The following is a 22,256-nucleotide window of genomic DNA, read 5'->3' on the forward strand; positions in this document are numbered from 1 at the left end:
GTGAAATTTAAAACCCTCTAAGGTCAAATGAACTCCAAACTTTTTCCAGACCTGCAGAAAGTCCACCATGACTGATCAGTCTATCTGAAACTGTGTGGTGGTTTGAAGCTTTCAGACGGACAGAGGAAAGTGAAACACAAACCCCTTTGACTCCTTTCAGGTCTCCCTTCAGCAGACTGTCCAGAGGGAAGGTGATGATGTTGTTCATGTTCTGCAACTGCAAACAGAGAAGTTGTGTTAAAGCTGAAAGCAACACACAGACTGCGGGTCATTGAATCCAGAGATGCAGCACTGACTGATGACAGTTTACATTTAAAGCCTGAAACCAGCTCCTCACCAGGTTTTTGAAGAGCGCCGTCAGCTCTTTGGTGAAGACGGCAAACTTGATGAATGCGGAGCCAACCTCGGAGTCCTGTCTGGAGACGCAGTTGTCCCCGAACTTCTCCATGGCCTGGACGTATTGCTCCTCATAGTCCACATGAGCTGAAACACACAGGAAACAGATGATAATGTGGATGTGGTGTAGCTTTAGTAGATTTAGTCTACAACCTCATTTAGCTTTTTTTGTCCGAAGTTAGATTCCTTCAGTTGCGCGGAGGGACGTCACAGGAAAGGTAATAAAGCATGTCCTAATTTCATTTCTTAATAGACATAAAAAATAGGAATTGTAAAAAGAATTCATAAATGATCGATTAATCCATCAATACTTCAATTCAACTCCTAAATACTTCAGATTTAAAAATGGATTTACAAAAATGGCATAAACCACTGATTAAATAAACCATTTAGAAATACATTTAATAAATCATGAATAAATAAATTGAACAACGAATCCAGGAATGTATTCCCATTTTTAAAATTGCTTTTTAAAAAGTTTTTCAAATTCTATTATTTATTTCTAAATGGTTTATTTAATGAGAGTTTGATGCTGTTTTTGTAAATCCATTTTCCATGAAATCCATCCATAAAAACACAGCAAGTCAGTGTTACACTTACACATTATTTTAATCTATCAATAAATATATTATTTGTCCATATTTGGACACAGTCGTCTGTTGTCCTCAGCATCACTTTCATTTTTTATTCAATTTTTTTACTTTCACAACCTGAAGCAGGAAGATTTCTGTTTGTTCCTCTTGCCTCTTCACTCTCACCATCACATGGGCATCATGGGAAATGATGACAGAGAGCAGGGATGTCTCACTCTGTTTGATAAACTCAAACCAACACTGACTGTCTCCTTCTAACAAGTGATACATGTTATTCTTCTGAGCCACAGACTGCTATTAAAACACATCTGTATCACCTGCATCACCATGAACACACACACTGTAGTTTAACTTGACTCTGTCACACACACTCTGTCTTGCTGCCACAAATACTTGCCGCTGAAAATAGTCCCCAACAAATGCTTTATATATTTCCACTTGTTTGTTTGATAAAAAAAAAAAGAAAGAAATGTTTTTAAAGATTTAAAGATGACTTCTGTAGGAACCAATGAGCTCGCAGCTGAGAGCCAGAGACAGAAAGTGTAGAGAGACGGACTAAGACACTGTTTCAACATAAGATTTTTTGATTATAACAAAATATATAGAAGTAAATATTAATATCTAAGTACAAACATTTTAATATTTTACATATTTAAGTCCAAGTGAAGTTAAAACTTTATTGATCTCCTCCTCGTCATAATCATCAAACATAACTTTACACTACATTATCACTTTTCATCAACATGAATGTGGAGCTGAAAACTAATAAGCAACTATTTAGACATTTAATTCATCTCACAATGTGAGGATTTTCTACCTTTTCTAAATCTTGGTGGTTATTTCAGTCTGTAACAGCAGCAACAATAATTCCCTCCCAGATTTTAAACCTAAAACTGCATCTACTTTATATTTCTAGTATAATTTTAGATTTTATTGAGAAAACTTAGAGCAGGTCAGTGTTTAGTCGACAGCGGAGATGAGGAGAGGCTGTCTGACTCTTGCTCACGGCTGATCCACACTGACTCTGTTCTACACAGATATCAAATATTATACACGACAACCTTACAACATATTAGAGGAAATGTGGAAAAATGATTGAGAACTATATGCAGTACATACAATTTGTGTTTGTGTGTGTTCCTGTGCGTGTCTGGATGTGCGTTGAGAAGGAATTGTTTGTCAGATACTCAGCATTAAGAAGCCAAGATCAGGAGTCACTGAGTGATAAAAGCTGACAGTAAATTTTTAACACTGTATAACACAATAGCTGCAATGTGCTGGTGTCCACATACTTTTGGCCGTGTAATGGTTTTGACACTCAGCACAGTTCATCAGCTTCACTCCGTCGTGTTTGTTTGTTTGTTTGATTGATTGATTTTCTCTGACATCAGATTCTCCTGATGGCAGCGTGAAGAACGAGTCCTCCGGACAACCGCCTTTTTTAGGGCGAATAAATGTTTGTCTGCGTTTGTTTGCTGAACACATTCGGTGGGATTGGGTCTCTTCTTACTCTCCTACACACGGGTAGGTCCTGCAGGCGGGCGTCCTTTCCCTAGGCATGCTGGGACAGGAGGTCGGTATGACGGGAATGTTTGGAGGTGAGACTCCACCTACCTGAACACAAGCTCACCGCGACCTGAACGCACCACCAGCTGCTGGGTCCCCTCTGTTTCTGACTAATGACTCTCCAGGACATTTCCAGGACATTTTCAATGACCTGGATTCAAAGTTACAGTTTCTACTTTTGTTGAATTTTATTTATCATTAAAATCATCTTTTATCTGGGCGGGAAAAAAACAACAAAAAAAGAAGAATCTCGACCAGAGCTACAAGAGCTGCAATGATCAGTGGATTAATCCATTAGCTGATCATCAGAAAATTAACCAACAACTATCTGATAATCCATTAATCATTTTAGATACTTTTTTTTTTTTTTTTTACACAAAACACGACAGTAAAATGAATATTTTTGGATTCTGGGCTGTTTGAAAATTTGACCTTGAGCCGATATTTTTCACAATGTTCTGACATTTTATGGATAAAAACCAGTAATCGATTAATTGAGAGAATAACTAGCAGATTAATAGATAATGGAATGGATCTCTACAGTAAAACTAATCTGGAGGAAGGCTACTCCTTCCCACTTATTCAGGAAATTGAATGAAGCAGATTCGTGCTTTGAGGTAAAGTCACCTCATCTCACGTTTGGGCCTTCACATATTTTATAGTGCATCGCCTTTTTTATCAACCATTCGTTACTATTCATTCTATTTATTGACTATTGCACTTCATTTTGCTGCTCTGGTGTTCTTAAAAGCAGAACGTTATTGTGTTCTTATGTATGTAAACGCATAGAAATGACCATTAAAGGAAATCTGAAATCTGAATCTCTCACACTGTGGAGTCTACTTTAAAAACTCACTTTCATTTTCAAAGTTTTCAAACCTGAACCTGAAAATATTTTAACAACCACTTCTTTTTTTTTTTTTTGTCATGTTTTATTGGGTTAAAAAAAAATGCATGTAGGACAGGAAAACGCAGTCTATATTTTCAAAAAATACTTTTATCTTTCACTTCATTTGAAAAGCTGAATCTCGAGAAAATAAAGTTGCACTGCAGAGGTGATCTTAGACTCTGGAGGGACCCAGGCAAAGAAAAACATTAAAGAGTTTGATTTTTATAAATGTGTGTGAACAGAACTGAGCAGACAGGAAGCAGCTCTTTGTGGTGAGAGGTGTTTGCATTTTTGGAGAGACTGAGGTGAAACTGTGTCACTCACTCACTCACCCAGACCAGACGTGTGGATGGCTTTCACCGACTTCTTGATCTTGTGCAGGACTGATCGCTCCACGTCCAGAGCCTGAGGAGGACAAAGAGTCAGAACAGGAAGCTCTGCACAACACCTTCAGAATAACGCGTTTTCTTGTTTCTGTCACTGATGATTCTTCCTGTTTCTTGCTCAAGTTTTTAACTGCGGTCTGTGGAGAGATGTTGGTGTTTTTGAATAAATTTTGTGGCCTGGTGTCAGAGTGCTGCCTTTATCTGTTTTTCAAACAGCCTCACACCAACATCATGTGAGTATAATTCACTGTCCCGTGACTTGACGACCACACGGATGTTTAAAATGATGTTACGGTGACAAAAATCATTTTCATTCATAAAGAAACTGAGGTTACTGAGGTTCAGAGAGTGTTTCCTCTGTGGATAATTGTATGAATATTGTTTTTTCACATTTTAGCCCACAGCCTTCATACATACTTCACATTCCTCCATCACTGCTCAGATTCATGTCCTTCCTTCAGGCAGCCGTTGGGTTTCCCTTCACTTCTTTAAAACTCAGTCTGCAAAGACCTTAGTCAACTTTACTTTATGTTAGTAAAGTTAGTTTCATTATGTTTTGACCAACTGATAAAGCAACATTATGTAAAAAGTAGTTTTACAAATGTCCATGCTCTGATGAAGCTGTGTGTGACTGAATGCTTAGCACAATAAACTGGGTGTTTGCAGGAGTTTTGACACAATTTTTGTCCTTTGTGATGCATTCAAGGACACTGTGACATCTGATGATCAGAGTCAGAAAAATCTAATCCAGACGACAAACAACATTAAAAACATGGACATTGTGACGAGACTCTGCAACTTCTGACCTTTCTTACTTGAGAAAGTGAATGTTTTCTAAACATTTCCTGTGTTGCTTTATGTCAGCATAACTTTCAAAAACAGAAACTAACTCTGACATATAATCTCTGTGATGGAGCTCTCAAGTCTCTGACACTGGATTTTCATAGAAATGAAGAGAAACCGCTGGCTACATGGAAGGAAGGAAATCTGAGGGGATGATCTGTAAAATGATGACAAGGAATTTTAAAATGAATTTGATTTGTACAACAGTACAACTGTACACAATACATACAAATAAAATTGAAAAAGGGTTAGCATAAAAACATAAAATAAGGGAAAATAACCCATCAAATCTACAAAATTTGAAATTAAAGGAGGAAAATGTGGTAAAACATTGTACATGAAAATCCCAGGGTACAACCAGGGTCTGAGAGCAGATTAATGCAAGCAGCACACACAACAACAATTTAAAAATCAAGCCAGCTGTTTGAATATCACCTTTAAACTGTAAATACCTCAGATTTGGCCTTTAACTGATTATAATTTGGCAAAGAAGATAAAATAATTAAAATAAAGTTTCACAGACACACTGAACAGGAAACAGTTTCAGACAAAATTTAAAAGACAAAAAAGGAAAAACACAATTGTGTCCTTTAAGTGAAATGGTATCGAGGCGAAACGATCACATTGACACACTCAGTGTTTTTGTGAATTCATGTTCCTGCATGTAAATCAGTTTGCTGATTGTCAGCAGCTCCTGCTACTGATCAGCTGATTTCATGCAAATCAAACTGTTTGTTCAACAGCAGCTGGACACACACCTGCAGACTGAAAAGTGTGTGCTCCTGCTCGTTGTTAGTCGTGACCAGTGTGTGTTTCTGAGTTCATTCACCTGAGTTAAAGACGTTTAACCATCAGACATCAGGGGAATGTGATGATCAACTAAACGGAGGTTACAAAAGTGTGATTCAAATGTGACATGAAAAACTTTAGTTTGTGTTTGTTTAATCACTGAAACGTGGAACTGTCTGCTCCCTAAAAACAGACTTTTCTCTTCAGGATGGCACAAATACCTGGAGAGCAGTGAAAGACTCTCAAATAATCCTCACCCGTGGAACCAACAAATGAACCCTTAAAATATTTCAGGGACCTCTTCAGCACCTTCTGAAAATTGTTTAAAGAGTCTTGAAAACCCAAAAGTTCCACAAGACAACTGAAGAATCTGTAAAACCTTTCAAGCACAATAACTACTGAAAAGAGGCCTTGAAAACTCCAGACTGACCATTAAAATCTTCTCAGGAGCTCTTAGAACACCCTATAATCCCCTAAAAACCCTTTGAAACTGTCAACACCTTCTGAAAATCCTTGAAAAGCCCACAGGTACCATTAAAGCCTCCTTGAAAAGGAGACCAATGAAATCATTCAACCCTTTTGCAAACTCTTAGATATCCACTAAAATCCCACAAGAAGACTTGGAAATCCTGGATTGACCATTAAAAGCTCCACATGGGCCCATGAAATCCAATTAAAATCCTAAAAACCTTGTGTAACAATCTTCTGCACCATCTGAAAATCCTTCAAGAAGCCTTGAAAAGTGTAGATGGATGATCAAAATCTTCTCATGGTTCCTTCGAATATTCGAAAGAACCTTGGGGCATTTCTCAAGGACCTCTGGAAACCAGCAGTTAGCCCCAACACCTTGGTAAGACCTTAAAAACCACCTCAAACCCGTCTACGTATCTCTGTAACCGCCCCTGGAGTTTGAGCACGAGGGTGAATCTGCTTTTCTATAACCGTCTTCAAATATGAAAATAGGTCTGTGTGTATTGATGATCTGTAACGGCACTAAAGCAGAGGCACTCTGCGACTGCTTTTAATAGACATGTGATGATGTGTGCTAATTATTTATCTGTGAATTTCTGTAGAGGTTTTGTTGTCTTGCGTGTGTTATAAAGCTGCAACTGAAAATGACCATCTGAATATCTATTTTGAACTTTAACCTGAACATTCAGCAGGTTGTGTTCAGGTCACAATATCCAGTAAGATCTAAACCTGACAACCTACAGAACCTCTTTAAGAAGTCCTGAAAACCTTTCAGGACCTTCACAAACCCCATAAGTGGTGACTGAAAAACCCTCAAGAAACCAAACATCTCTTCATGGACTGTTAGAATCATTTTAACCACCTCTTAAAAGAACTCAAGAAGATTTGGAGACCCTTATAGGATCCATATCATGACCCCTCACATCTTAAAACTTTCATACCAGCGAGAGTTCGTCACATTATTATGAACATAACCTTGAAAACAAAGCCACCTGTTATGTACCTATTATTAAAGACTTTTATTTTCAGCAGTTAGAGCTACATCATCATCATCATCATCATCATCATCATCATCATTTCTACTTTGAGGCTGAGAGTGTGGTAAACCAAGGCATCAGCAACGTCTCAGCTTGACTTCCTGGACATGCCTGATACATATGTATATACACCTCTGGCCTGCTTCGCTTCACTACACACTGTCAGCTGTTTTATCAGCTTCACCTCAGTGTGTCACGGCTCAGTGACTCAGTGTATGAAACATGCAGACAGTCCAGAAGATCAGTTACTGTTTGACTGAATGACTGCGAACACAGGCGAACGTTTCACAAACTGAACCCGGTCGAGATTTTTTCTAAAAACTCGTCAAGCAGGATTTTAGACTCAAACTCATTTTGAATCGTTGCAGGTGCGTAACAGACAACCAGGTTGACATGAGGCAAAGATACTGAGTGATGTGAAGGGGAAAGGTGCAGGGGTCCTACAGAGAAAAGGGGGTCAGTTATTGAAGTTTTGGTCAGCGATTTGACAGCTCCCCAACACGGTCAGCAGGTGGAGCTGCAGCTCATGGAGGTGCAAGCTACTCCTTCTTTTCTGAGTCATAACTCAGTCAAATCTGAACACATAGACATAAAGATTGTATTTTTCGATTCAGTGTGATTTACATTTTCATTATATACAATATCATCAATATGTCTGATGTGCATTGTGAATAAACATCCTCAAACCTGCTTAAAATAGCTGCAGAACTTGCCTGAGAATCATCACGTTTTTAAGTTTCCTTCAGCATCACAGTGATTCAATGACAGTTGACTGAACATCCTTGGGCACGCTGCAAACAGGAACTGATCATAGCTGATTCAGCAACTTTTGATGGAGACAGTTTGACTGAATGTAAATAATTACAGTCTGAAAACACAGGGTTCACTGACTCCATGGCAGAAGTGTCTTAACTCGTTATTGTCCAAAACCAAAAGATATTTAGTTTAAGAGGAAAACCCAGCAAAAGAGAAAGAGCCCTGATGTCAGAGGAGGAAAAGAACCTCAGACAGGCATTAACTTGATGGAGAGCTATGGTCAGACTGGGACAGAAATTCAGCCCTGGATTAACCCACTGGGACCAGAGAGAAGGCCAGTAAATACCTAATGGATTTTTTGTCCTATCCACCAGGATTTTTCCCAGTAGTCTTGATATCTGACTCTGGAGAGATCTCCAACCCAACACTCTGTGGCCTTATTTCTACTCAATCAATAAGTAACAAACCCTGCCTACTTATTATTACAACCAGTTGTTTAAATCTGTCTTTATCACAGCACTGAGATCAAGGTTTCTAGTTCAAACTGTGATTCTTACATTTGTTTCTTCAGGAATCAGCCATGTCGCTAATGCTACTGCTAGCAGCCAGACACAAACATCTATATTCATTGTCCTTTTGATAATCTAAATAAAAAAAAAAAAAACATGTTTTCTGGCCATTTTAAAATGTTTAATTTAATACTATATTTGGTTTAGACCTGAACGGTTGATCAAAATATAATCTAAATCTCAATGTGGCCAAATGCACTATCCAAATCACAGGAACTGCAATTTTTCTGATAAAGGTAAAACGTGTCACATTGTTGTGCATTGTGTGCTGCGTGCTACAGAGACGTCCGGCCTACAAATCATATTCTCTAGATGTAAAGGAACATGTTTGTTTGGTACAAGACCAACAAAAATCACATCACAAAAACGACCATTCCAACAGAAATCGCAATCACAATATCTGCCAAAAATAATTGCAGCCCTATTTCTATTCTATTCATCTTTGCAACAGTGGCGCCAACTTTAAAAGGGATAGTTTGGGGTTTTTCGATGTGGTGTTGTGTGAGGTACTCATGAATAGTTGGTACATTACCTGCTGTAGATTCTGTTCCTACACACAAGCGCACTGTATTACACTGCAGCCGCGGGTCAGCTGAGGGAATCAGAAAGCGGTGTAGTACAGTACGCTCTGTAGCTCTGCCTGGGAGTAGGAATACAGTACATCAGCAGATGAAAAAATGTAGTGCCAAAGGAAACTGCTGTTTTCACGGGAAGATAAACTGCTGAAAATATTCTACATGAAGCTACATTTAAACAGATATTGGATTGTTTCAGTGGCCATTTTTAAAAATGTCTAAACCCCGTTTTTTTCTGGTGTCCCCGTGCACAGAAACACATATCTGCTGGTCCCCTGGTCGGCTTTCCTAACTGGGAGCGTGCTGCAGGTAATGCAATGATTATTCACGAGGACCTCACATAACCCTACATCAAAAAACCCAAACTACCCTTTTAACTCCACTTGGAAGCTAAGAGGGAGGGTGGGGAGGTTGAAAAGCTTTCTGGTGTCACTTTAAAACAGGTAACTGGTTTTAATACCGTGGCTGATCGGTGTTTGAGTAACCAGGTTAGAGCTCTCCCTTCTTAAATATTGTTTAAACAGGAAATCTGGTCTCTGTAATCATGGCAGAGGATTACATAGACGTGGTTTCCCAGGTGTATTTCTCCTGGAGAACGCCGGTACTTTCCTCTCACATGGTGTTTAACTTCACACAGACGAGTCGAGACAAGACTGAAGCACAGAGGAGCTTTAAAAACCGAACTAGACGGAGAGGAGGAGGAGGACGAGGAGGACGAGGAGGAGGAGGAGCGAACGACAGAGAGAAAAGGTCAGAAAAAAGGAAAGAGAGAGAGAGAGGAGGGATAAACGGAGAGACGGGGGGGTGACTTAGGTTTTTGTTGGGACGCGATCAGACGGGTGAGGCTGTGTCATCGCCCCCAGGTCCTCTGGGTGGGTATGTCCCAGCATGCAACAGGAGGAGGAAGACACAATAATCGGTCCTGACTTGTGATTTCTAAAAACGTCACATCACTTTTTCAGGTGTGATGTTAAAATATTCAGTAAAAACATCTAGAGAAATATTTTTTTTATTCTTTATATTTGACCTTACATGTTTTATCTTGGACATAATGATTGTACAAATACTCTATTCATGATGCAATATATAATTAATACAAATTAAGATACACTTTCCTATGAGTACACTTTATTGTGAAAGTAAAGCTTGAATTATCTGCATTTCTGTATAAATTTCAGATCTAATCTAAGGTACAATAATAAACCAACACAATCTATTTGTGTGTCTACAACTAATAACACACAAATCATCGTGTTGTTTTTGTCCATATTGAAAACATATTTCAACCTATCACAGACAAAGTATGTGAACCCCTCGGCTGATGACGTTAACAAAAGCTAACCGGAGTCAGGGTTATCAAAGCTTGGTACTCAAGAAGCCTTGAAAGCGTCTTAAAATCTTCAATAAGATTTAGTGGCATCAAATTATGGAATTGCTATCACCTTTCACCATTTTCATTTAGTAAAATACTGCTCCTCTATAAAACATTACAATAGATGCTTAAAAGACCATTTAACTGCTGTTTTATAGCTGTTTTTCACATGTATTGTTTGTTTTGCTCATATTGCACACACATCACAGTCTCACATTTTCTGCTCTTATTTTGATATTATTGTATTATTGCAGTTCATTTTATTTTGAAATTAAATTGAAATTTTCTCATCATTTTTATGAAGTCACATTATTTTCTTGTAAGTTTATTTTGTAATTTTTTTTTTTATCATTGTGGTATTTCTACATCCTTAGGTGGAGGCTTTAAATAAGCCCATTGGGCTGTTTGCCTTTCCCTGCACTGTATGCTATTTGTTCTCTTTGTCATTTTCTGTGTATTTTAAATAGTGCAAAATGAATAATATTAATGCTAAAACACTAAAACACCTGGAAACCTTGCTAGGATCCTGGAAGTACACCACAGACCCCTGGAACAACCACAGGAAACCCTCTGAGCTGTGGGAGTCAGCATGAAGTGACTGTAGCACCATGTCCAACAGCACTGACATGCTCCTGACTCACACTGCATCTCTTTAACCACTGACCTTTGACCTTTAACTGCCAGTTCCTCATATCAGTTCTGTTAACACATATGCCTGATCACGGTTGTGTTGCAAAACAAAGAGGTAGCCTAGCTTCTGTCAAGTCTTACGACACGTCGAGCAGCAGCAGGAGCCTCAGCTCTGAGCTCAACCCAACTACTGCTAAAGTGCATGAGGAAGTGTGTCTCTCTGTTCCTCTTTTCACTAAAAAACACACTTTTTTCAATCTTTTACTGCCTGGAAATGAAGAGGTGGAGGATAGAGACACTGGCACACACTTCATCTGCAGATTTACCCTCAGAAACACAGTTTAAAATCTGTTTTCTATGTGCAACATTTACACCCTGAAAAAATCTGTTTTCATCAAACCAGCACAAGTTTGAAGAGAAATGTAAAACATAAGATCTTGAGTTTCTTATTTTTCAGTTCTTCTTCCACTGCCTGTAGTTTAGTTTCTTTATTAACACTACACCTGTGATAATGTGCAGCTTCTACATGCTTCAGGTTATTTCCTAGTGTGTGTCCTCTTACCTCCTCCAGACCCGCCACCGCGTTCCTGCAGTGGGACATCCGGGTGGTGAAGTTGGAGGTGGTTGGAGCTTTGTAGTCCTCATTAGTCTCTGCAATAAACTCTGTCACACTGATCAGCTCCGGCATGTTGATCCCCCCGAAACACACAATCCGTCCTGAAGCGGAGGAACTCTAGAAACTCTTACACTAATACAGAGTCAAACCCGCCGCAGCCTCAGGTACAGCAGCCACACCTGGACTGACTCAAACTGATCCAAACTGTCAGAAACTGCCACCAAAGATCCTCTCCTGGGTCCAGGACGCGCTCCTCCTCATAGCTGAAGGCTTCGGTCAGACTTTGAATCCACTCCGGGTCGGGTACTGAGGTTTTATTTCCATGACCTGGTCCGCAGTAGAGGTTGAGGTTGGGGTGAGGCCCGGTGCAGCGCACGGATCGTCCCGTCACATTCCTCCGTCCTCCTGCTTCAGACACCTGAGGAAGCTGCAGCGAGGAGGGCGGAGACACGGAGAAGGTGGGGCGCAGAGAGAGCTCTCACTCCGCTGGTGTTTTCAGGGACCAAAATCACATAATGAGTGTAAAGTGCGGAAGTTTCTTTCTGCTGCAAGTCATTTCCCCAGCAGCGCTGGAAAGTAACTAAGTACATTTACTCAAGTACTGCAGTTATAACTACTTTACATATGTGCTGCTTTACTCTAATACATTTAAGAGGCAACTATTGAACCTTTTATGACTAAATTTAAATGATCATTTTACAAATAAAAGATGTGATATGTGCAATACCAAGTGTAATTATATCTACTATTAAATCTACTGTTGTTTCAGACAACTATCACCTTTCAACAGGAGAGGCACATATCCCATACGCAAATGTAATATATGTACATATAGGCCTATTGAATTTCCATATATGACATATACTTACATATGAAGTACCAACATATATGTAAAATCTATATATGAAACCTATTAGAAGTAGAATCATTTAATATATTATCATGTATGTTAAGTCCATATATGTTTATGTATGTATGATTATATTGCAGACATATGTTAAATAAATATATATCCATCCCAAAGTCCGTCAGTACATATTGATACTATAAACAGCAGGGTCCAAAAGTCTGAGACCAGTTTCCTAGAATGGGAAGATAAACATGTTTAAAAACAATAAAAAAAAATATAAACATATAGAATTTTATATGCTTGTTGTTTTAATGAGCTTGCATATATGATTTAATAAATAGCGTTAACATATATGCTCCCAACTTATTATACTATACACACATTCATCATATAGACATTTCTTTAATATTTGTACATATACACATTTTACAATTGCTATTTCATCTACACTGTTGCTTATAAAGTTGGAATAAAATATTTTTTACCTCTTTCCATTAAATGATTGTGACAATGTGATTTATTCTTGACAGATAAAGTGTATATCTTCTCAAAACTTTAGTAGTATATCTCTTCCAAAGTGATTACAGAGGATTGTGTCTGAAAACAAAATGATTCCAACTTTCAGTGTATGTTATGAACTTATATCTTTATATATTCAGAAGATGTATATATGTGATAATAAAATAAGTGACATATATGGCAATTACTCTTGATATAGGGACATATATGTCATATATTACATTTCTGTATGGGATCCTTACATATTTCTATACATACCTTAATTTATTATCTATATATATCTGATTATAAGGATTTTTAAAATATTTTTTTATTTCATGTTTATATTTTATGTTTATCTTTTTATCTTTATGTTTTATAATCTTACTTCTTACTCTCTATTCTTTACTGTTACATTTTCATTCTTGAGTGAGCAGCTGTAATGTTTCCTAATTTCCTCCCCTGTGGATCAATAAAATATTCTCATGATAAATGTGTAAAATATGAAGAAAGTGTTGTAGATTAAACTACCAACCAGTATAATGCAGATAAAACTGGCTCCACCTCGACTGGCCGTGACATTGAAATGCTACTCACATGTTAATGCATCAGTGTTAGTATTCAAATAATACAATATACATTCTGAGAACATTGGAGGACATTGACACAGGTTTCTTTTTGATGCTTTTATTTTGAAGACGTTGATAACATTTGTTTGTTGCTACCGCCACCTACTGGCAACAGCTGAGTAACAGTGTTAGTGCTCTTCACAGCAGTGATGTTAAAACCACCATGTTCATGTGTGTATGTCTCACAGTGTTCACAGTGAACAATGATTTCAGCAGCTGTACATGAACAAACAATGGTCATAAACAATTGTTGTATTACTCAGTAATATTGCAACAGTGATACAAGTCTGTTTTTTTGTTCAGTGATTTAAGAGCTCATATAAAAGGGGTTGAATTGTTGTTGTACAATGAGACAGATGTGGTCATATCATAGAAAGTATGCACATTATAACTGCATAAATTAATCAATACATACAACTTTTACAAATTCTCTGTAGGTGATTTTATAGAAATTGACATTGTACTTAATGGTCATTATTTCAACTATTTCACTTCCAAAAAAAAGTATATATACAGTATGTTTCCATTCAGTAGTAAACAAGTATTCTGATAAAAATGTCAGCAGAAGCAAGAATATTATTGGTGTTGTGGTTAATTCCCACGCCATCAACCCCAATCAGGATCTGACAGTTTCTGCCATTCATAATTTATTTTGTAAGAAAACACAAAGAATAAAGGAGGTAGGAGGTGTAGGTTTTGTTATTATAAGTCTACAGAATTTGATGGTAACTCTTTCTCTGAGAAATAACATACAGTATACTGCTGATTTGTTTTTAGAATACATTTTGATGGAAAATGTAATTGGTCTACGCATGAGGAGACTCCCCTCCCTACAGCTTGCAGAGTGACACTGAGGAGTTAAATGAGCAGAACCTGAACCCAGGATACAGAGGTTGAGTGAATGTGGTGTTGAAGGTGTGGAGGTGGGTCAGTGTGTCAGAGGAGACGCTGTAGAAGGACAGAGTGCCAGCAGGACAGTCCACATACACTGCTACTCTGTCAGATGAGGGTGGGGAGTGGGCTGCTACTTCTCTGTTGGTGTGCCAGGCAGAGTAACCACCATCAGAGCACTTCAGACTCCAGGACTGATCATTCCTTCCGAGCCGACAGTCAGCACTGTTTCCTTTCCTTCTGATTCCTTTGTAAGTGACACCGATCTCAACCCATCCTCTCCACTCAACTTCCCAATAGCAACGATGTGGGAGATTATTCCTGTACAGCAGTTGATGGCAATCAAATCTGTCTGGATGATCACGATATAACTGATCCTCCTCCACACATGTCACCTTCCTGTTGTTGTTAGACAGTTTGAGGTTTCTGTTCACTGTGTTTGTGTCCAGTTCCAGTTTACAGGCATCTGATGGAGAGAACAAGACACAGCTGCAGTTTATCATCTGACTCATCTGATGGGTTTACTGTTTGTTCAATCTTGAACAGATACATTTTTATAAAAAATGTGTGAGTAGAGTGACCAAAAAAATTGAATTAAAACATAAATTGTGTGTTGTTTTATTGACATGAATGAAGAATAATACAAACATTTCCTCAAACCAGGTTTCAACATCTGTTTCCCGCCATGATCCAGTCTGGAGGAAGAAACACAGTCAGACTAGTACTGTTTGATTCTGGAAACATTTACATTTAACAACCTCCCGAACTGCTGTTGAAAATTTGAGTTGAAAAATTAGTTTCCGAGTGTGAGGAGCTGCTGTTGTCTGTCCATCTGTCCATCTGTCCATACCTGAGAGTGTCCAGTCTCCAGTGTGGATCCTCCAGTCCAGCAGACAGCAGCTTCACTCCTGCGTCTCCTGGATGATTGTAGCTCAGGTCCAGCTCTCTCAGATGGGAGGGGTTGGAGCTGAGAGCTGAGACCAGAGAAGCACAGCCTTCCTCTGTGACCAGACAGCCTGACAGACTTGGATTCCCAGCAAACAACATGTGGGGCAAAAGATGTACATGATAACTACTGCCCAGATACCCTAGCAGACACTGTAATCCCACATTAACATGTTGGCAACACCTCCATTAGCATGTATACATTGCAACATTTAGATCAGTTGTAATATTTTGGCATTTTGTTGCATATAACCTGATCATCACCTGAGACTTTTCAGCTCACAGTGTGGACTCTTCAGTCCAGCAGACAGCAGCTTCACTCCTGAATCCTGCAGGTTGTTGTTACTCAGGTCCAGATCTCTTAGAGTAGAGGACTGTGAGCTGAGGACTGAGGACAGAGCTTCACAGCTTCTCTCTGAGAGGTTACAGACACTCAGTCTGAGGAAGGAAGAGGGATTAAGACAAACAAAATGTTTTGTCAAAAGAAAAATATTAAGCATACTTAATATTGTTAAAATATACAGTTTTGCATCTACATACAGGGCTTTATTTGAAGCTTTGACCACTGGCAGCAGCCTCAGAAGAGCCTCATCTGAAGCAGAGTATTTCTTCAGGTCAAACACGTCCAGATCTTTTTCTGATGAAAGTAAGATGAAGACCAGAGCTGACCATTGAGCAGGAGAGAGTTTCTCTGTGGAGAGACTTCCTGATCTCAGGGACTGTTGGATCTCCTCCACTAGAGAACGATCATTCAGTTCATTCAGACACTGGAACAGGTTGATGCTTTTCTCTGGAGACAGATTCTCACTGATCTTCTTCTTGATGTACTGGACTGTTTTCTGATTTGACTCTGAGCTAATTCTTGTCTGTGACAGCAGACCTCTTAGGAGAGTCTGATTGGTCTGCAGTGAAAGACCCAGGAGGAAGCGGAGGAACAAGTCCAGATGTCCATTTAGACTCTCCATGGCCTTGTCCACAGCACTCTGGTAGAGATCCGTCAGGTTGTCCCTAAATGCAAAACACAACAAGGATGTTTGTTCGTCTAACAGCAGATTGACTCCAGAGTTGAAGAAGGTCAGATGGACATGAAAAGCAGCCAGAAACTCCTGAACACTCAGATGGACGAAGCAGAACACCTTGTCCTGGTACAGGCCTCTCTCCTCTTTAAAGATCTGTGTGAACACTCCTGAGTACACTGAGGCTGCTCTGATATCGATGCCACACTCTGTCAGGTCTGATTCATAGAAGATCAGGTTTCCTTTCTGCAGCTGCTCAAAAGCCAGTTTTCCCAGAGACTCAATCATTGTCCTGCTCTCTGGACTCCAGTGTGGATCTGTCTCAGCTCCTCCATCATACTTGATGTTCTTCAGTTTGGACTGAACCACCAGGAAGTGGATGTACATCTCAGTCAGGGTCTTGGGCAGCTCTCCTCCCTCTCTGGTTTTCAACACCTCCTCCAGAACTGTAGCAGTGATCCAGCAGAAGACTGGGATGTGGCACATGATGTGGAGGCTTCGTGATGTCTTGATGTGGGAGATGATCCTGCTGGCCTGCTTCTCATCTCTGAACCTCTTCCTGAAGTATTCCTCCTTCTGTGGGTCAGTGAACCCTCTGACCTCTGTCACCATGTCAACACACTCAGGAGGGATCTGATTGGCTGCTGCAGGTCGTGTGGTTATCCAGAGGCGAGCAGAGGGAAGCAGTTTCCCCCTGATGAGGTTTGTCAGCAGCACGTCCACTGAGGTGGACTCTGTAACATCAGTCAGGATCTCAGTGTTGGGGAAGTCCAGAGGAAGTCGACACTCATCCAGACCGTCAAAGATGAACACGACCTGGAACTGATCAAACCTGCAGATTCCTGCTTCTTTGGTTTCAGTGAAGAAGTGATGAACAAGTTCCACCAAGCTGAACCTTTTCTCTTTCAGCACATTCAGCTCTCTGAAGGTGAATGGAAATGTGAACTGTATGTCCTGGTTGGCTTTGTCTTCAGCCCAGTCCAGAGTGAACTTCTGTGTTAAGACTGTTTTCCCGATGCCAGCCACTCCCTTTGTCATCACTGTTCTGATTGGTCCATCTCTTCCAGGTGAGGCTTTAAAGATGTCTTCTTGTCTGATGGTTGTTTCTGGTCTGACTGGTTTCCTGGATGCTGCTTCAATCTGTCTGACCTCATGTTGATCATTGACCTCTCCAGTCCCTCCCTCTGTGATGTAGAGCTCTGTGTAGATCTGATTCAGAAGGGTTGGGTTTCCTGCTTTAGCAATCCCCTCAAACACACACTGGAACTTCTTCTTCAGGTTAGATTTGAGTTTACGTTGGCAAATTGTAGCATGACTTTCTAGGTGAACAAAGAACAAATAAGACCAATGAATAAAGTTGATGGTTAAACATTTTCTTCCCCTAAGAATGAGTATGAACATATTGCCCTCCATCTATTGAGATGTTAGTAAATGTCTTGTTTATTCATCAAGTTAAATCTACAGAGAAATCCTCTTACTGCTCTGCAGACAGTCAGCCAGCTCCTCCTGCTTCATTCTCCTCAGGAAGTTGAGTGTGATCTTCAGAAATGCCTCTCTGCTGCTCCTCTTCTGCTCTTCATTCTCACTGTCCAACACCTCCTCATCCTCCCTCTGACTCTCTAAGCATTCTGGGTAATCTGGTCTCAGGACTCTCTGTGCTTTCTTCAGCTCGTTCTTCACAAAAGTGACAATGTTCTCCTCCAGCAGCTGGAACAGATGATAAATGGAACATCTCCTTTAAACTGGAAGAACACAACATGTGATTCATAAACATAACAGCATGGAGACTGTTAGGACCTGAATGGTAGTTCAGCATTTAATCTGTGGTTGATATAGTTAAAGAATAGAGTGTGATTGTAGATGTACAGACCATAAATATAGAGTCCAGGCCTGGTTGATGCTGCTGGACAGACTGATCACTGTGGACCTCTGAGCTTTTCTGCAGAACTCTGTGGCGAAAACACAACTGGCTCAAATCCTGGTTGGCTGGTGGCCAGTCAAAACATCCATTAAGTTTTTTAAATTTTTACCGGCTCCTTCAGTGTCTTTATTAGCTCCTCCTGAGTCTTTACCGACTCCATTCATACAACTGCTGTTCCAGGGGATAAGTCCAAGGCTGAATTGTTTTCCTAGTCTGACCAAGAGGCAGAGCCAGTACTGGTCTGGCTTTACCAAGAGCCCTACAAGCTGTTCAAGGGTTCAAGCTTTACTCAGAAGTGGCTTTTCTTCCCGTCAATGTTTCAGTAACTTGATGGGTACATGACTACATGTCTGTTTTCATTCCATTAGTGGCTGGCTACAGTAGCATGATAATGTTAGCTAACTTGTTACCCACATAATGTGTTCAGTAAATGTTGCTATCGCTAGCTGGCTAACTGTTAGCATTGCCATGGAGCATATCCAGTCACTGCTAGCCTGGGCTAACGGTTGTGCCTGGGTTGTTTTTGTTGCCTCTCGTGTACACAGAGTAACTTCTTTTTGTAGGGCTTCTGGTTGTGTGTTTAGTGGCAGCTTTCACTGTGCAAGGCACTTGTTCTGGTATGAAATGCTGGTGGTCTAGTGGCATCTAGTGACGGAGATGATCGTTTACAGAACCTTTGAGGAAAATGAATGACCTCATTGCTTCAATCTGGCTTCACTTCCTTCAGTGATGAGATGAGGATGGCAGGTGACTCGGTCATGAGTCAAGAGGAAGAAGGAATGAAGATATTTCACAGCAGTTGAATGGTTCAGTAACAATCTGTGCCCACCTCATTAACTAAATACAGGACTACAAACGTGACTGGTGATTGAAGCAGTTTTACATCCTGTTCACCCCTCAGAGGGAAGAGCTCAGCATCAAACTTTAACAGAACTTTAACTCTGGACAGAGGCCACATAGAGGGGAGACGTAGAGGCTTTGATGACCACTGGATCTGCAGGGATCACAGGGTTGACAAGGATTAGAGCCATCAGGACCAGACCTGTTGAAAAAGCCTCCAGGTGATGGATAAGAAGGAGTGATTTGTGGGATTGTAGTGCTTGGACAAGTCAGGGTCATATTAGTCTTAGATGGGTCACCTCATGGTCGGTGTCTGATGCTTAAATACACTATCGCTGTTGAGGAGAAGAACTATAAGACCATGGATCAATTCAGCTTCATCTCCCTGCTGACTCCGTGCGGACCGCACAAATATATATAGGTCCATAGCACACAAGATAACTGAGATAGACCTTAATCTGAAAAACTACAGAAACTTCAGCCCCAGAGTCACTACTGGGTCTTTAGCATTGACCTGAGAAGGGGACAATAATTGTGTACACCAAATCATGTGCAAAAGCTGAGACAGAGTATAAAAACAATGTACAACAGCTGCCAATCAGGAGTTTCATGGATGACCTCACAGTGACCACACCATCAGTCCTGGGCAGCAGAGCAATCATCCAGGGTTTGGATTTAGGATCAAGCCAGCTAAATCCCTGGTACTGTTTAGAGACAGAGATGTGGTTAAAGTCCACTTCTCTCTGGATCCCCCCCAGTCCCACGTATCTCAGAGAAACCAGTCAGTTTGACTTTGGTCTTTGAGATACAGCTGCTGTTAAGTCAACCATTCAGGAACTCAGGGTCCAGCTCACTGATGAGGACAAGTCAAGCTTACATGACAAGTTTAAAGCCCGAATGTCCTTTGATGTCCCTTTGACTTTTTTGTTTCCATGATGGAGATCAGCAGCTACCTAAGCAGGCAGTTCAGTATGAAGCTCTGGACTAAGACATGATTGCTCCTCTGAGAGTCCAATATCAACAAAGTTCAGTTTTCAGTTCTTACCTTCCATCAGCAGGTTGTCCACCTTTAAGGTCAATATAGTGACCTATAGACCAGCCACTCTTCATGGACACACAGCTGGGTTCAGGAGAGTCTGGTCTCTGCTGCTGCATCCTGATACAAACAAACAAGTGTTGGCTGAAATGTTAAGAATCACGTAGTGATAATGTGATAATCACATGTGACTGCGAATGTGAATACAGACTGGAAATATTAACCTATTGCGTATGTATGTGATTTTCTGACCAGGGGATGATGACGATGTGATATTAGTGTACTGAGAGGTTTTGTGTAGTGTATTTTTTTTTTTCAGTAGAAACCTTTGTGCTGTAACTAATTGATTTATGTTGATGACTACTTCCACTTTTACTTTTACTTAAGTACTTCTTTTTTACAAAAGCAACAGTACTTCTACTTCTCCTTGAGTACTTGTCTTTACACTGTCACAATACTTTTACTTGAGTACCTTTGTTGGCTCCTCTACAAACCTCTGAACAGTAGGCTACTACCGATTGTTTTCATTTTTGACTGTTGCAGTTTGGATGAGATGGATTTTGCTGCTAGAAAAAACTGACAAGACAAAAAGACTGAAAAGTAACAAACCTTTTCACCTTGTTTTCTTTGGACCAAGACATGATTCCTCTTCTCAGGAGAGTCACATAATAAATAATAAATAATAATTAAGTTCAGTTTTCAATTCTTACCTTCCATCAGCAGGTTGTCCACCTTTAAGGTCAATATAGTGACCCATAGACCAACCACTCTTCATGGACACACAGCTGGGTTCAGGAGAGTCTGGTCTCTGCTGCTGCATCCTGATACAAACAAACAAGTGACACGAACACAAAATTATTAAAGAGTTCATGGTTAAGACATTCAGAGACCCGAGGTGTCGCCCTCCCTGCCCTGCCGCAATCAAACTATCCCACAGATAGAAAACTAGGACAAAAGATCCTTCTCTCAAAAACATAGACCAGCTTTGTAAACCTCAGAGAGATGTAACCAACTTACTATGACTCAACAAATATTTTTATGTAAATTAGTTCCCAGAACTCCAGATCTATATCATTTAGAAAGGTCGAAATGTGACATGTAAAGTTTAAGCATCTTCCCGAAATGGTAACAGTCATTAAACATTCACATTAGTGTCTTTATGTTATAATGAAAAATAGTCATGGACAGTTAGAGATCCTCGTCTCACCTCTGAGCTCTGGTCTGGCTCTCATGTTCCCCACACAGAGGGGTTTCAGAGGGAGGGGCTCCCTCCTCTCTGTCCTCACACCGGTTCATGGTAAAGCCCCCACCTTCACACAAACACAACAACATGCTTCATTACAATAGGATTTACATCACAGGACACATTAGAACTTATCACTGTCAGTAGCATGACACAACATCAGCAGCCAAGCTGTCTGACCAGTTATGAGAGTCCCTACATATTTCACTCAAATCAAATACTGATGATCTGAACTGAATCAAACTGCTGTTGACTCTTTCTGTAAGCACTAACAATAATACATACAAGCCATTGTCCTTAAACTCAGATAGAAATTACTGACAATATTTGCACCTGAAAGCATCAAATATTTGAAACATCAGGATCCAGAAACATTTCTACTGTCCAGTTAAACAGTGACACAACACAATGTTGTCAAAGTTCATCAGACATGTACAGATTTCTCTGGGAGGATTCTCACCTGCTGATCTCACTTCAGGTCGACATACACACACTTTCCACCTTCATGTGAGGAAACGTCCGGAGAGAAGAAGCTGCTCGTTCTCCATTGTCTGTCTGCTTGTGATCTGAGGACACAGTCACACACCCACATCACTTCAGAGTCCAACTCATCCAAAATCATCAGTGTGATGTCAAAAACCAGTCTAACCTGTGTCAGAAGACCAGTCTGTCAAAAGTGTTTCTGTTTCCTTATTCCTCTTGGCTAATCTTGGCTAATTCATGTTTACCAGTTGTGTGTGTGTGTGTGTGTGTGTGTGTGTGTGTGTGTGTGTGTGTGTGTGTGTGTCATCATGAAAACATGTCTTCCTGGAGACATACCACAGAGAATGTTCTGAAACTGCCACGTGTTTATATGTATTATATATAAGGTCGAGTTCAAAGATGGCTTTTGTCATGTG

The 22,256-nt window shown here is 40.1% G+C and overlaps 2 protein-coding genes across 3 annotated transcripts in view; both read right to left on the bottom strand.

Annotated features, from left to right (window-relative positions):
• asap2b (ArfGAP with SH3 domain, ankyrin repeat and PH domain 2b) overlaps nt 1–11,912 on the bottom strand; it is a 29,793-nt gene extending 17,881 nt beyond the window's left edge. For both annotated transcript variants that reach the window (XM_056405138.1, XM_056405137.1), the window contains exons 1-4: nt 11,435–11,912; nt 3,777–3,849; nt 338–483; nt 143–217 (exon numbers count right to left, since the gene is read on the bottom strand). In XM_056405138.1, coding sequence (XP_056261113.1) covers nt 143–217; nt 338–483; nt 3,777–3,849; nt 11,435–11,560 — 420 coding nt within the window. In that variant the 5' untranslated portion in view covers nt 11,561–11,912. The remainder of the gene's footprint in view (nt 1–142; nt 218–337; nt 484–3,776; nt 3,850–11,434) is intronic.
• A 1,608-nt stretch (nt 11,913–13,520) lies between these two features.
• Nucleotides 13,521–21,910, bottom strand: LOC130160742 (NLR family CARD domain-containing protein 3-like). Its single transcript, XM_056363435.1, has 12 exons — nt 21,818–21,910; nt 21,322–21,424; nt 20,825–20,935; nt 20,124–20,234; nt 18,188–18,266; nt 18,095–18,114; nt 17,796–18,052; nt 15,842–17,636; nt 15,566–15,739; nt 15,207–15,380; nt 15,005–15,051; nt 13,521–14,822 (listed from the first exon to the last, which is right to left on the bottom strand). The coding sequence occupies exons 2-12, from the start codon at nt 21,408–21,410 to the stop codon at nt 14,296–14,298; spliced, it is 3,384 nt and encodes a 1,127-aa protein (XP_056219410.1). The 5' UTR covers nt 21,411–21,424; nt 21,818–21,910; the 3' UTR covers nt 13,521–14,295.
• Between the last annotated feature and the right edge of the window lie 346 nt (nt 21,911–22,256).

This window comes from Seriola aureovittata, chromosome 19, assembly GCF_021018895.1.
Source record: "Seriola aureovittata isolate HTS-2021-v1 ecotype China chromosome 19, ASM2101889v1, whole genome shotgun sequence".
Classification (NCBI taxonomy): Eukaryota; Metazoa; Chordata; class Actinopteri; order Carangiformes; family Carangidae; genus Seriola; species Seriola aureovittata.

What these genes read in the sequence shown, in the direction of transcription:
- LOC130160742 (XM_056363435.1), bottom strand. Translation starts at nt 21,410, where the DNA reads ATGAACCGGTGTGAGGACAGAGAGGAGGGAGCCCCTCCCTCTGAAACC. An exon ending in GGACAACCTGCTGATGGAAG is followed by an intron (nt 18,267 to 20,123) that starts GTAAGAACTGAA and finishes TTTTCGCCACAG; the next exon opens with AGTTCTGCAGAAAAGCTCAG. An exon ending in TGTGAGCTGAAAAGTCTCAG is followed by an intron (nt 15,381 to 15,565) that starts GTGATGATCAGG and finishes TGGGAATCCAAG; the next exon opens with TCTGTCAGGCTGTCTGGTCA.